The 13,902-nt window shown below is 45.6% G+C and overlaps 1 protein-coding gene across 1 annotated transcript; it reads right to left on the bottom strand.

The window, feature by feature from the left end:
• TUBAL3 (tubulin alpha like 3) lies at positions 1,142-12,261 on the bottom strand. The gene is made up of 4 exons (XM_021065058.1): positions 12,212-12,261; positions 6,363-6,603; positions 5,325-5,473; positions 1,142-4,007 (listed from the first exon to the last, which is right to left on the bottom strand). Exons 1-4 carry the CDS (start codon positions 12,212-12,214, stop codon positions 3,063-3,065), a joined length of 1,338 nt encoding a protein of 445 aa, XP_020920717.1. The 5' UTR covers positions 12,215-12,261; the 3' UTR covers positions 1,142-3,062.

Genomic DNA, 13,902 nt, shown 5'->3' with positions numbered 1-13,902 from the left:
AGCCCCACCTCCGCTGACATGGAAGCCATAAAGGGAGGGGCTGATTTGTTAGATCCAGTGTTTATTCCCGGTGATCAGAATAGTGAAGAGCACATGACTGGGGCTCAGTGGATGGCTCATGATACAGTTACTTAAACGAGGATGAGTAAATTTCTTGTGACAAGCAATCTGTACATATGTAGCATTTAAAGGACTGTATGCATAACATTTAAGAGTATTTGGCCTATCAGCTATAACAGAAAAAAATAAAAACCATTATAAAAAAAGAAAGAAATCGTAGAGGAAAAGGCTGACGGATAAAATGTAAAAGTTTCTGTATGTTTAAACAAAATGAGAAGATAACAACAGACACATTTAAGAAATTGTGACTTTATATATATATATGAAAATCACAAAAAAGGAAACAGAAATGGTTAACAAAATATGAAAAAATATTCTTTTCCATGTATATATATGTATAATTGGGTTACTTTGCTGTACAGCAGAAATTAACAGAACATAGCAAATCAACTATAATAAAACTTTTTTAAAAAGAGTATTTGGCCTAATGGAATCATATTCAGCCTTATAATTCCAATATTTAAATATGCAAATTGAGTAAATATTTTATACCTGTGAACTTAAATAAAAATCTTACTAGTGTATAGACAGTTTGGGACACTTAAGAATACTAATCCCCATATTTATAGTTTAATGTATTAGATTTTAAAAGAATTACTTAGAGTACTTGAGAAAGGTTGTCAAAGTTCTTAGAATAAAATAAATTTATAAATACAATCTAAAATATTTGAGATTTATCTAAGATTGCAAAGGAAACCAAAAATTCATATATATCCCCTTTGAAAGTGATTATATAAATTTGCTAAGCTTAGAAATAAAAAGATTTATAAGCCAAGCTTAAAAGTTTAAGAAACTATTAGGAATTTAATCTTAATTTTAGTAGTTTATTATTTTTAAAAAACAAAAGCGAATTTCTAAATGGCCTTTTCTCAGTTTTCTAAATGTCTTTTCACATGTGTGCACACGCACACATACACAAAAACAAATACCCTCCAGAACACCAAAAAATCCTATGAATAACAGCAATTATTTAAGCATTTCACTAGCGCCCTCCAGTGTCTGAAGAGAAAAACAACACAAGCACATAGAAGAAGATTTTACTTAGTATAAAAGCCTAATAAAAGTTCAAAGCACTATATAGGATATTCACAGGAAAAGACACGCCATCAATGAGTATTTACTGCAGTATTTTCAATATAGTGAAAAACTTCATGGTGTTTCTCCACTCCGCCTACCTCCCAGGGTCAGAGTAAATGGATTCCCAAGAGGCTACTTGGAACAGGTGACGCCTGAACTGGGTTTGGAGTAGGAATTACATCACACGGTGTAAAGAGGTGGGAAGAAGAGAGAACGCCAGGAGAAGCGGCAGAGGCGAGAAAGCACGTGCTGGGAAGAGGGGAGACTCCTGGTTTGAAGGGAATGCAGAAGAACATGGTGAAAAGTAATGAAATGTCACTTCCACCAAACTGCAGTCATGGAGACAACAGCTTGAGTTGAAAAGCTGTTGAAAGTGGTAGGTTGTTGGAATGGAGCTCTCGAAAGCCAAATCTCATCACAGTGATTCTGGTTTGCAAGGGCAGCTCCCAGCAAAGTGTCCGAAATGTAGGGGCAGTTCCAGGCTCCAGGTGGCTCGAGGAAGAAGGTGCTAGCGTTTCACTTGAGTAAATCTCACACCAAGACCCTCAGCGTTAGGCCTCCAGCCAAGGCTTTGGAGACTGTTACTTCAGCTGCCTGCCCGGACCCAAAGCACTGACCACGTGGAAGCCCCCAGCGGACGGGTAAGCCCTGTAATGCAGGAGGCACCTGAAACCCACCTACAGGCCACTCAAGTGCCACACCTGCTGAATCTCCTTCACCTGGTCACCTTCCTGTCAACCAGTAGGCTAAATGTCCCAGATTTTTTAAAATCTTGCTATTGGTTTTAATGCATTTATAGCTGTTCTGTCCCTTTTCTTTTTTTGGAGGGGGGGCGCCTGTGTGGCATACAGAAGTTCCCATGCTAGAGGTCGAATCAGAGCTACAGCTGCCGGCCTGCACCACAGCCACAGCAACGCAGGATCCGAGCCTCCTCTGCAACCTACACCGCAGTTCATGGCAACACTTAACCACGGAGCAAGACCAGGGATCAAATCTGAGTCCTCATGGGTATTAGTCAGGTTCATAACCCACTGAGCCATGACGGGAACTCCCGAGTCCATTTTAAATTATCACTTGTTTAAACACGGGGCAGTTTAATACAAAAAAGTTAATCCCATTAGGTGGTTTTTGAACTTAAATCCTCAGGTGCCCCTCCATCCAAACACCAGGGCTTCTCACTCAGCAAGTCCGCAGTGAAGCTCGAGCATCTGCATTTTTTTCCTAAACCTCTTAAATGGTTCGGATGCAGGGCTCTGCTGGCTGTGCGTCAAGAACATGTCCTCAAGGACAGAGGGGCTGAAAGAACTGACTTTGCCCGTCCCAGCTGCAGGACACACAGATTCTCACGTTTGAAATGTCCGAGAACATGCTGCTCCTTTGTTTGTATAGAGAGCAGACTGAGACGGGAAGGCCCACATCTGGAGGAAGCAAAGGACTGAAAAGAGTCACTGCTTCATCAACGCACAGGACAGCGACGCGGGGGGAATGACACCCATTATCCTGCTGCACTGGTTTCCGCCTCAGCTCCGGGGAAGGGGAACCATTCACTCTGCGGTTCCACAGACACTTGGCTGAAAAAGCGGAGAATAAAGCCAGGTTTCCATTCCAACCAAAAAGGAGGAAAAAGAAAAGAAGAGACCCAGAAGTTGAAAGGACTCCAAACCTTGGAGGCGCACAGGGAGCGGGGCTGCGCGGCACCTGCGGAGGCAGGCGTGTCCGCTCGCTGTCCACACGGACCCATCTGATGGGGGTGGATCTCAGGGTCTTGCTTCAGTTCCTTTTTCTTCTAATCCGGGGAACTCTACCCATCGAGAGTAGAGCATGCGCGTTGACCGGAGCGCTCAGGCGCACCTGTCGGCTGTGCATCAGAAACTCCGCCCCACTTCCTCATAGTCCTTCTCCAGCACGGCCAAGTCTTCCCTGGCCTCTTCAAACTCGCCCTCCTCCATGCCCTCCCGGATGTACCAATGCAGAAACGCTCTCTTCGCGAACATGAGGTCGAACTTGTGGCCCAGGCGGGCCCAGGCCTCCGCGACCGCCGTGGTGTTGCTCAGCATGCAGACAGCCCGCTGGGCCTCGGCCAGGTCCCCTCCTGGCACCGCCCTGGGGGGATGACCATTGATGCCCACCTTGAAGCCAGTGGGACACCAATCTACAAACTGAACGGAGTCCCTGGACTTGACGGCCGCGATCGCCGCGTTGACCTCTCTGGGGACCACGTCCCCTCTGTAGAGCAGGCAACAGGCCACGTACTTCCCCAGGCCAGGGTCGCACTTGACCAGCTGGTTGGAGCGCTGGAAGCAAGCAGCAGTGATGTCTAACACAGAGGGCTCCTCGTGGTGGGCGTTGTCGGGGGAGAGGATGGGGGCAAAGCTTGTCATGGGGAAGTGTATTCTCGGGTAAGGGACCAGGTTGGTCTGGAATTCCACTAGGTCCACGTTGAGGGCCCCCTCAAACCGGAGGGAAGCCGTGATGGAGGAGACCGCCTGGCTCACCAGCCTGTTAATGCTGGCGTAAGAGGGGCGTTCAATGTCAAGTTTGTGGTGGCATATGTCATAGACGGCCTCATTGTCCAGCAGGAAGGTGCAGTCTGAGTGCTCTATGGTGGGGTGTGTGGTAAGGACGGAGTTATAAGGCTCCACCACGGCAGTGGAGATCCTGGGGGCTGGGTAGACGGAGAACTCCAGTTTAGTCTTCCCGCTGTATTCCAGCAAGAGCTGCTCCATCAAAAGAGATGTAAATCCCGAACCAGTGCCTCCTCCAAAGCTCCGGAAAATCAAAAATCCCTGAAGCCCACTGCACTGTTCTGCCTGCGGAGAATAAGTGGGATGTGAGAGTGTGGCCAGATAAACCCGGAAGCCGCGGTCGTGGTCAGACACAACCAGTCCCCCCAAACAAACCAACTTTCAGAAAGGACTGGTTTTCCACTATTAACCCCAAAACCCACATATTACTTTGACACATACCTGAGCGGTGAATTCTGGAGTGGGGGAAGTGCTTTAGAGTTTTACCATAAGCAAAAGCACAAATATTCAACTGTCTTTTGCTACCCTTCATGCGTGTACCTGTATGGGCCCTAAAATGAGTTCTCTATTGATAACAAAGAAAATGACAAGCAAAATGTTGAAGCAAGGTCATTTTCTGACCCCTCGGAAGATGTGGTAAATTTCACTTCCACACCGGATCTACTGTGCTAGTGTCAAAGGCACTGTATTCCCTAATGATTATGCCAAACACCAAAATAATTACTAGAAAAAGATTCTCCAGACACAGGTCCTTAAAGAAGAATTAGCTGTCAATAAACAGAGTAACTAGTCAGGTAGGATGTACTTCCTGTTAATTGTGACCACTGGAAAATGACTGGTTTGAGAGTGCTTTGGAAGTCTCTGATAAGATGAGCCATGAGCCAGCAGAAGCAAGAGTAGGTAGGGTCAGGAACAAGAAGGAAGTCCTGCCATCTGTAGCAACACGGATGGGCCTTGTGGGTAATTAAGGGAAATAAGCCAGAGAAAGACAAATGCTGTATCAGTTCACTTGGAAATGGCATCGAAAAGAGCCAAACTCACAGCAACAGAGTCTGGGGGGAAGTGAGCTGGTGGTCGAAGGGGAGAAACTTTCAGCCAGAAGATGCATCAGTTCTGAGCATCTAGTGTACAGCACGGAATGTAGCTATTAACACTGTCTTGTACACTCGAAAGTTGCCGAGGGCATAGATCTTAAAGGTTGTCACCACCAAAAAAGGAGGGGCCGGGATTATTCGAGGGATAGATCGTTCGGCAAATACACGTACATCGAAGCACCGCATATTTACACAGGGTCATGTATACCTCAGGAGAGCAGGGACAGAGTAAAATGAAACATTTCCTCCCAAAGGTGGAGAAAAAAACCAAAGGGTCGACGGGGCTTCTGCTGCAAGCGCCGAGGCTTCCTTCCCGCTCCCTAGTAAAGAACCCTGATCAGCTCCCGCATCGGGCCCCGCCCAGCTCTGAGCATGCGCAGGAGGCTCCCAGGTGAGCGGTGGGGCAGGGATGGAGACGCAGGTGCAAAGGGCTGGGGCCGCCTGCGCGGGTCCCGGGGGATCCCAGCCGCTCAGGCACGGCCCCCGGAAAGAGAGCGGAGCTACTTGCCAGCTTTCGGAGCCTCTCTAGCACAATTTCGACAATTTCAGGCCCCACAGTGTAGCGACCTCGGGCGTAGTTGTTTGAAGCGTCCTCCTTTCCGCTCACCAGCTGCTCAGGGTGGAAGAGTGAGCGGTACCTGCCTGCGCGGATTCCGTCTGCAAGGGGAAAGGAGGGTCAGTGCCTCCACCCCATCCCGCCGCTAATCTGCTAATTTACGCAGCCCTCTCCCTACCCCCACCCCCGCCCCCCCGTCTCTCTCCCACTGTCGTGGAAAAGAAATGGATTTATTTTATTTTTTTTAAAGAAGTGGATTTAAAGTGCTGAATTGGCCTTCCTTGGTCTAGTATTATTCCTATAAAACTGAAAGCAACAACATCTGTCATTAATAATCATAAATACTTATTTTATAATCATTAGTAATCATTTCCCCCACAATTAGAAGATTCATTTGGCTCCTTGCTTTTTTGGAATCATTTTCAAATCTTCCCTCCCCCCCCCTTTTCCCGCTGCACCCGTGGCATATGAAAGTTCCCGGGACCCCCATCAAATCTGAGCAGGCATTGCGACCTATGCCATGGCTTCAGCAATGCCGGATCCTTAACCCACTGCGCTGCTCTCGGGATCGAACCAGCGCCTTCACAGAGTCAAGCGGATCATTAACCCACTTTGCCACAGTGGGAACTTCTCCTCTTTATAAGCAGGTAATGCCAAATTTCAGGTGCTTTGTCAGAAGGTTCTAGCAACTGGCTTTCAAATCCAGGAAAAGATTTACTGTTCTGTTACAATAGATTTGTGTGGGGAAATTAACAAGGTTTTCATTCTTTTCATCACACAGAAAAAGAAGGCTAAGCTGGGCTTCCCTGTGGGTATGTTTGTCATGCTAATCACCCGAGTGGCCACTGAGAGAGCCTCTGGATTTGGAAAAGGGCCACATGACCCCCTTCAGATACAGCCATGTCGTCTCAAGAGGCCACCCGCCGAAACCTGACGGGTTTATGTGGGTTGTGGACCTATGAGTACACCAGAGCAGAAAGCTTACGTTACCTACAACCGTCGGCTCCAGGTCCATGAAGAGGGCTCTGGGCACGTGCTTCCCAGCTCTTGTCTCGCAAAAGAAGGAATCGAAAGATGCGCCCGCAAGCTCCATTTTATGTGCCACCCGATCCTTCCCACCGTCGAGAACAACGCCGTCAGGCTGGATCCCATGTTCCAGGCAATAGAGTTCCCAACAAGCATCCCCAATCTGGACGCCAGCTTGGCCAATGTGGACAGAAAGGCACTCCCTCTGAAATGAGACGTACGAAGTTACAGCTGCCCCTGCTTCTTTAACCTGCTAACATGAGCTAATCGCTCAGCACGTCTGCTCATAACTAATGCGAACCAGGCTGGCATGAGCTACATGGCTAAGGAAAACTGTCTCAGGGAGACCAAAAACCAGGGTACAGGCAAGCTTCAAGAACATCTGAGCCAGAGACCGCTGTTCGAACAACTTAAATTAAGCACCTATTATGTGATGGTTAAGAATGAGTTGAAACATATCACATATTTTCTCACCCAGACAAAAATTAGCTACTTATTGGAAAGGAATAAAACCAAAATGGATATACAGGCTGATACATAATAAAACCCACTGAAGTAAATTAAAGATGTTACCTTTTCATGTCTTGAGATTTTACATTTACTATTCATATGTGTTCTAAATAAGGAAAGATGTTACAAGCCTCAAAGTAGTACAAAATTTACCCAGGGAACATGCTAGAGATTTAACAACCCCAAAATGTAAAAATTCTATACCATAATAAACAAAAATATTGATTATATTAAAAAGGCTTTATGGGAGCTCCCACTGTGGTGCAATGGGATTGGTGGCATCTTGGGAGTGCTGGAACAAGGGTTCAATCCCTGGCCTCGCTTAGTGGGTTAAGGATCCGGTGTTGCCATGAGCTGTGGTGTAGATCACAGGCACGGCTTGGATCCTGCACGTGGCTCTGGCTGTGGCGCAGGCTGGCAGCTGCAGCTCTGATTCAGGCCCTAGCCTGGGAACTTCCATATGCTGTGGGTGTGGCCCTAAAAAGACCAAAAAAAAACAAAGGACTTGTGTACAGTTCTTCATACATAAGGGCTATATATATATAGGCAATTTTATATACATCAGTTAAAAAAGACTTGAGGAGTTCCCATCGTGGCTCAATGGTTAATGAATCCAACTAGGAACCATGAGGTTGCGGGTTTAATATCTGGCCTCACTCAATGGATTAAGGATCCAGCATTGCCACGAGCTGTGGTGTAGGTGGCAGACACGGCTCCGACCCTTCGTTGCCGTGGCTGTGGTGTAGGCCAGCAGCTACAGCTCCAATTAGCCCCCTAGCCTGGGAACCTCCATATGCCATGGGTGCGGCCTGGAAAAGACAAAAAAAGACCCAAAAAAATAAAAAACACTTGAGACCTCTACTAGGTACATAGGCAAATGACATTAACAAATGAATTACAAAAGAAAGAGTCTAAAGCGCCCAGATTTAGGCACAATGGCTTCACAGGATCACTATTTATAAGCGTAAAAACCAAGAACCCATCTACTTAACCATTCACCTGTCGTCAGTCACTTAAATACATCAATACAGTGGCATGTTATGCGACCTTTCAATATTTACCCCCAAAAAAGCATATGACATGGGAAATGCTTGTGTTAAAATATTAAGGGAAAAGCATATGTTATATAATTGTACCAAAATATGCTGTCAGGTACATTTAAAAATAAGCATACTCAACCATGAAAAAGAATTACATAACACCCTTTGCAGCCACATGGATGGACTTAGAAATTATCATACTAAGTGAAGTAAATCAGAAAAAGACAAATATCATATGATATCCTTTATACATGGAAACATGACACTATGAACTTATTTAGAAAACAGAATCCCTCTCACGGACGTAGAAAATAAACCTATCGTGGCCAAAGGAGAAGGGGGAAGAGATAATTAAGATTTAGGGGTTAGTAGACATTAAACTACTCCATACAAAATAAATAAACAACAAGGTCCTACTCATAGTACAGGAAGCTACATTCAGTGTCTGGTAATAAACCAGGGTGGAGGAGAACGTGTATGTGCATAACTGAATCACTTTACACCAGAAACTTACACAACTTTGTAAATCAATTAGACTTCAATAAGTAAAATAAAAATAAGCCTAGAACAAAGCCTTTAAATGCACCAAATTTTTTTTTTTTTTTGGTCTTTTTGCCATTTCTTTGGGCTGCTCCCCCGGCATATGGAGGTTCCCAGGCTAGGGGTCGAATCGGAGCTGTAGCCCACCGGCCTACGCCAGAGCCACAGCAACACGGATCCGAGCTGCGTCTGCCACCTACACCACAGCTCACGGCAACACCGGATCCTTAACCCACTGAGCAAGGGCAGGGATCGAACCCGCAACCTCATGGTTCCTAGTCAGAATCGTTAACCACTGCGTCAGGACGGGAACTCCTTAAATGCACCAAAATATTAACTCTAGTTATATCTGGGTAGTGATTTCTTTTTTCCTATTTAAACCTTCCTACTTCCCTTCACCGTCATCAGCCTCCACTCTCCTCTCCCACTTTTAAATCACTATTCCCTTTTTTTTTTTTAAGGCAAACACATTTTTTCCCTGTAATTTCCTGTAATTTAAATATCTACGCATCTAAGAGCAGAAAAGTTAAAACTAAAAATCTAAAGGGACAGCAATTGCCGACTTAAATATTGTGGTTTGAGAGCCAATGGCCACGGAACAAATCTAGGCAGAGAGTCTTACAGGGTGAGAAACCTGTTCTTTGCATCATCAGGCCCCTTCAAGCTGTGTGCCTGATATGCTGATAGGGAGCCCCCTTGTCTGTGCACAGCTGCCCTTTCTCAAGATCTGAGACTGAGCAACCAAAAGACCAAGGCGGGGAATAGGGAGCGTGGCCGGTCACACCCCTGCAATCTGACCCGGACCCTGATCGGCCTCAGCCGCAGCCACACAAACCCTGTACTTTGTCTCCTGGATTCACAGGGCACAGCACAGCCGGGTCTCTGCTTTACAAGGAATTCAGGTTCATGACTTGCATAGAACTTCCCTCTTGTTGCTTTTCTATGCAACTATGACTCGCATGACAAAGGCAGTAAACTCAATTCAAGAAGCACTTCACTTAGATAGAACCAAGCACTTTTCCAACCTCTACCTGGAACAGAAACATCCAAAGGGCACCCCCCCTCAGCAGCCTTCCAGCACCCCCAGCCCCCATCTCCAAAGCAGAGTCCATTCCTCACCCCTCCTGATGGACTTCAAATGACCCCAGTACATTGCCTGCTGTAATCAGATCAAAACTTACCTAAAGCGTGGTCAGTTTTAAAAACTTAAAAGGGGGGCTCCCTTGTTTCTACATCATTAAAGCCTCTTACATGTAGATTTCTTTCACCTCCCTCCCTGGCTGTTTACCACCCAGGCCACGGGGCATATACACTGTGGCCACGGGGCACTTAAAATATTCGCAGTATAAACAGTTACCGACATGAAAACAACCACTGCTCTTCGTGGGGACTGTTCCCCAAGTGGTTCGGACACAGGAGTAAAACTGAGCTTTCTGAACTTGGCAGGAATGCTTGACCCAAAGAAGGATCGATCTTGACCCTCTGGCTCGAGAAGTAGACGAATTTATCTCATAGCTGTGTCCCCCTTATTCTCCATCTTATTCTTCTCTTGGCCTTTCATCCTTCCCAAACTGCCCGTTAAGATATTAGTCATACTATTAAATAAGACTGTAAAATAGCCCTAAATATCAATTAATAGATGCTGCTTTAAAGCATATGGGAATTGCTAGGACAGCCAAAATTTTTTTTTTTTTTGGCTGTGCCCACTGCATGCAGAAATTCCCAGGCCTGGGATCGAACCCTAACCACAACAGTGACCAGAGCACAGAAGTGACAACACCAAGTCCTTAAACTCTAGGCTACCAGGGAACTCCAAGGACAGCGCAGCTTTCTAATTACCTTTTTATTGGGGGATAAATCTGAATTGTAGATTCATGTGCAGTTGTAAGAAATAATACAGAAACAGCTTGTGGCCCCCTTGCCCATTTTCCCCCAGTGGAAATCACACCCAGATCACACCCAGAACAGCAAAATTGGCAAGTCAGGACAGGCCACTTCCATTCCTGCAAGGATCCTTCATGTAGGAAGGCATAATTTTTAAGAACCAAACAATATAAAACTTCCTTAAAATGTTGGAAAGAGAGTCTAGTGGGGTGAGAAGAGCAAAGATGAAAAAACAGTTTGCTTGCTTCCATTTAAGAATTAAAAATTCTAAGATAACTAAAAATTGCTATAACTGGAACATAGGAGGTTACACTGTTGGCAGGAGTATAAATTGGTGCAGCCACTGTGAAAAACAATATGGAGGTTTCTCACAAAACTAAAAATATAACCGCCATATGATCCAGCAATTCCACTCCTGGGTATATGTTCAAAAAAAGCAAAAATACTAATCCAAAAGATACATGTACCTCGGTGTTCATAGCAGCCTTATTTACAATCGCCAAGATGTGGAAGCAACCTAAGTGTCCATCAGCAGATGATAAAGAAGATGTGAGATAGATAGATAGAGAGAGAGAGAGAGAGAGAGATACCACACACACAATGGAATACTACTCAGCCATCAAAAATGAAATTGTGCCATATGCAGCAATATAAGTGGACTTGGAAGGCATGATGCTCAGTGAAATAAGTCAGACAGAGAAAGTCAAATGCTATATGATGGCATTCACGTGGAATTTTTTTAAAAAGTACAAGAAACTAGTGACTATAAAAAAAAAAACAAGCCAACTCACAGATATAGAGAAGAAACCAGTGGTGACCAACGAGGAGGGGGAAGGGGAGAGAGGGATAAAAAGGCACAAACGATTAGCTATAAAATAAGCTGCAAGGATATACGGTACAACACCGGGCACAGAGCCAACATTTCGTAGTAACTCTAAGTGGAGTATGACCTTTGAAAATCGCCCATCACTGCACTGTACGCCTGTACCTACATACTGTACAACAACTCCCTGCCAATTAACAAGAGAGTAAAAGGAAAGCGACTCTTAAAAAGTGGTCCCCAGATAGAATTAGTGTCAGTTACTGTATTCATTATTGTTCCCAAAGAACTAGACTCAAGAGAGGACGAGATAGAGGTGCCCTCTCTTCCCCCTGCCACACCTTTATGAGCTTAGCAAGGCCGACATGGGTCTGAAGTCCCCAGAAACTCTGAAAGCATAACTAAAAGCGAAGCAATTGATTTCTACAGAAGAATTGGCACTCGGTCTAAAGCGAATGTAAAAACTTAAGGAAGGAGAGGATTTTGCCTCAGGGCTTCCATTAGAGGCAGGGGACAATTACATATCGATGAAGCTTTTCCTAAAAGCAGTAGAATTGTAGATGAACAGATGAGATTCAAAGATTCAAATCTGGAGTTCCCGTCATGGCGCAGTGGTTAATGAATCCCACTGGGAACCATGAGGTTGCAGGTTCAATCCCTGGCCTCACTCAATGAGTTAAGGATCCGGCGTTGCTGTGGCTCTGGCGTAGGTTGGTGGCTACATCTTCGATTAGTCCCCTAGCCTGGGAACCTCCATACATGGTGGGAGCAGCCCTAGAAAAGGCAAAAAGGCAAAAAAACAAACAAACAAAAAAACAAAGATTCAAATCTGATCCCAAGACGGGTCTATCGGAAGAAACTAACATCTCTTTAAAAATTGTCTTCTCATATTAAGAATCTATAAAGAATTGTTTGGTGGGGAAAACAATCCCTGGCCTTGCTCAAATCTGAGGAATCAGATTTGCTCCCACTGCTGATGGCAATATCGTCAATAACATACAAGTGCCAAAGCCACTCACCATGCTGATCTGAAGGTGCCCTGCCGCCCCGCGGTAATGACAGGAGCCCGCCCAGGTGAGCTTTATAACAGGGCAGGAAACGACTCCACCTGAGGCCTGAGAGGCCAGCTCCACTTAAAGCAGCACAACCTCTTTTCAGCTTTTCAGTTCTCTGGTGTCGAAGGAGCTGTGCTGGGCCTGACACCCTGTGATAAAGTCTGTGCACCACTGGGCATGAATTTGCTAAAGTTTATCCCAGTCTGCTTCCAACTTCTCAGACCTAGGTTGAAAATAACATATATATATATTTTTTAAAATCCCCCTCTCAGAGTTCCCATTATGGCTCAGTGGTTAATGAATCCAACTAGGAGCCATGAGGTTGCAGGTTCGATCCCTGGCCTTGTCAGATTAAGGATCCGACGATGCTGTGAGCTGTGGTGTAGGTCGCAGATAGGGCTCGGATCTGGTGTTGCTGTGGCTGTGGTGTAGGCCAGCAGCTGTAGCTCCAATTAGACCCCTAGCCTGGGACCCTCCATGTGCCACAGGTGTAGCCCTAGAAGGACAAAAAGAAAAAAAAAAGAACAAAGAAAAAAATCCCTCTCTCGTATTAAGAATGTATGAAGGGGAGTTCCTGTTGTGGCTCATCAACTTAGGAACACGACTAGAAACCATGAGGTTGCAGGTTCGATCCCTGGCCTTGCTCAGTGGGTTGAGGATCTGGCGTTGCCGTGAACTGTGGTGTAGATTGCAGATGGGGCTCGGATCCAGCGCTGCTGTGGTTGTGGTGTAGGTCAGCGGCTGCAGCTCTGATTTGACCCCTTGCCTGGGAACCTCCATATGCCGCACACATGGCCCTAAAAAACAAACAAACAAAAAAAACGGTTAAGTGTCCACTGTTGTCACTGCAGCAGTTTGGGTCACTGCTGTAGTTCGGGTTTGATCCCTGGCCCCAGAACTTACACATGCGGCCAAGAAAAAAAAAAAAAATCTAAGAACACCAGCAAATGTATCACTTGGTAAGCAGTTTTACAAAGTTTGATTTATTTGATTAATGTAAGGGAATGGATTTTAGAATAATCGACTTACATATTTTTTTTTCTCTTTAGGGCCACACCTGCGGCATATGGAAGTTCCCAGGCTAGGGAACTGCAGCCACTAGCCTACACCACAGCCACAGCAACACTAGATCCAAGCCAAATCTCTGACCTGCACTGCAACTTGTGGCAATGCCGGATCCGTAACCCACTTAGTGAGGCCAGGGATCCAACTGGCTTCCTCATGGATACTAGTCAGGTTCTTAACCCGCTGAGCCACAATGGGAACCCTGACTTACGTGGTGATTTATATTAGAATACCAGTTGCGGAATATATGCACTATCAACCTACGTAACGACTGGTGTCATTGCCTGTGGCTGGAGACTTGGGGAATAATCTTTGAGGAAATTCTCCCAAAGCATATTTGTCCGTCTGTGGATGTAAAGCTGCGGTTAGAGAGACATGTGGGTATCGTTTAGTTCCAATTAAGATACTGGGAATAGCTTCTCTGGGGGGGAAATCTGGAGCCTGATTTTATGCACGTGGAAACTGAACCATAACTGATTTCCTCGAACCCTGTCCTGAAGAATATATTAATGGAGGGGACAGGTGGCCTAGGGCTGAGGAAGGAAGATGGAGGGAACATTTGTGTGTGCTCAGCGCTGTCCAAGGCAGAG

The sequence above is a fragment of the Sus scrofa genome, chromosome 10 (assembly GCF_000003025.6).
Source record: "Sus scrofa isolate TJ Tabasco breed Duroc chromosome 10, Sscrofa11.1, whole genome shotgun sequence".
In the NCBI taxonomy this organism is placed as follows: domain Eukaryota; kingdom Metazoa; phylum Chordata; class Mammalia; order Artiodactyla; family Suidae; genus Sus; species Sus scrofa.
The sequence above is the reverse complement of the archived record's forward strand: the minus strand, read 5'-3'. Positions and strand labels throughout refer to the sequence as shown.

Excerpts from the sequence above, each read along its gene's own strand:
- TUBAL3 (XM_021065058.1), bottom strand. Across the intron at positions 5,474-6,362 it reads CCTGGAGCCGACGGTTGTAG|ACGGAATCCGCGCAGGCAGG; the intron begins GTAACGTAAGCT and ends TTCCCCTTGCAG. Across the intron at positions 4,008-5,324 it reads TAGAGAGGCTCCGAAAGCTG|GCAGAACAGTGCAGTGGGCT; the intron begins GCAAGTAGCTCC and ends TATTCTCCGCAG.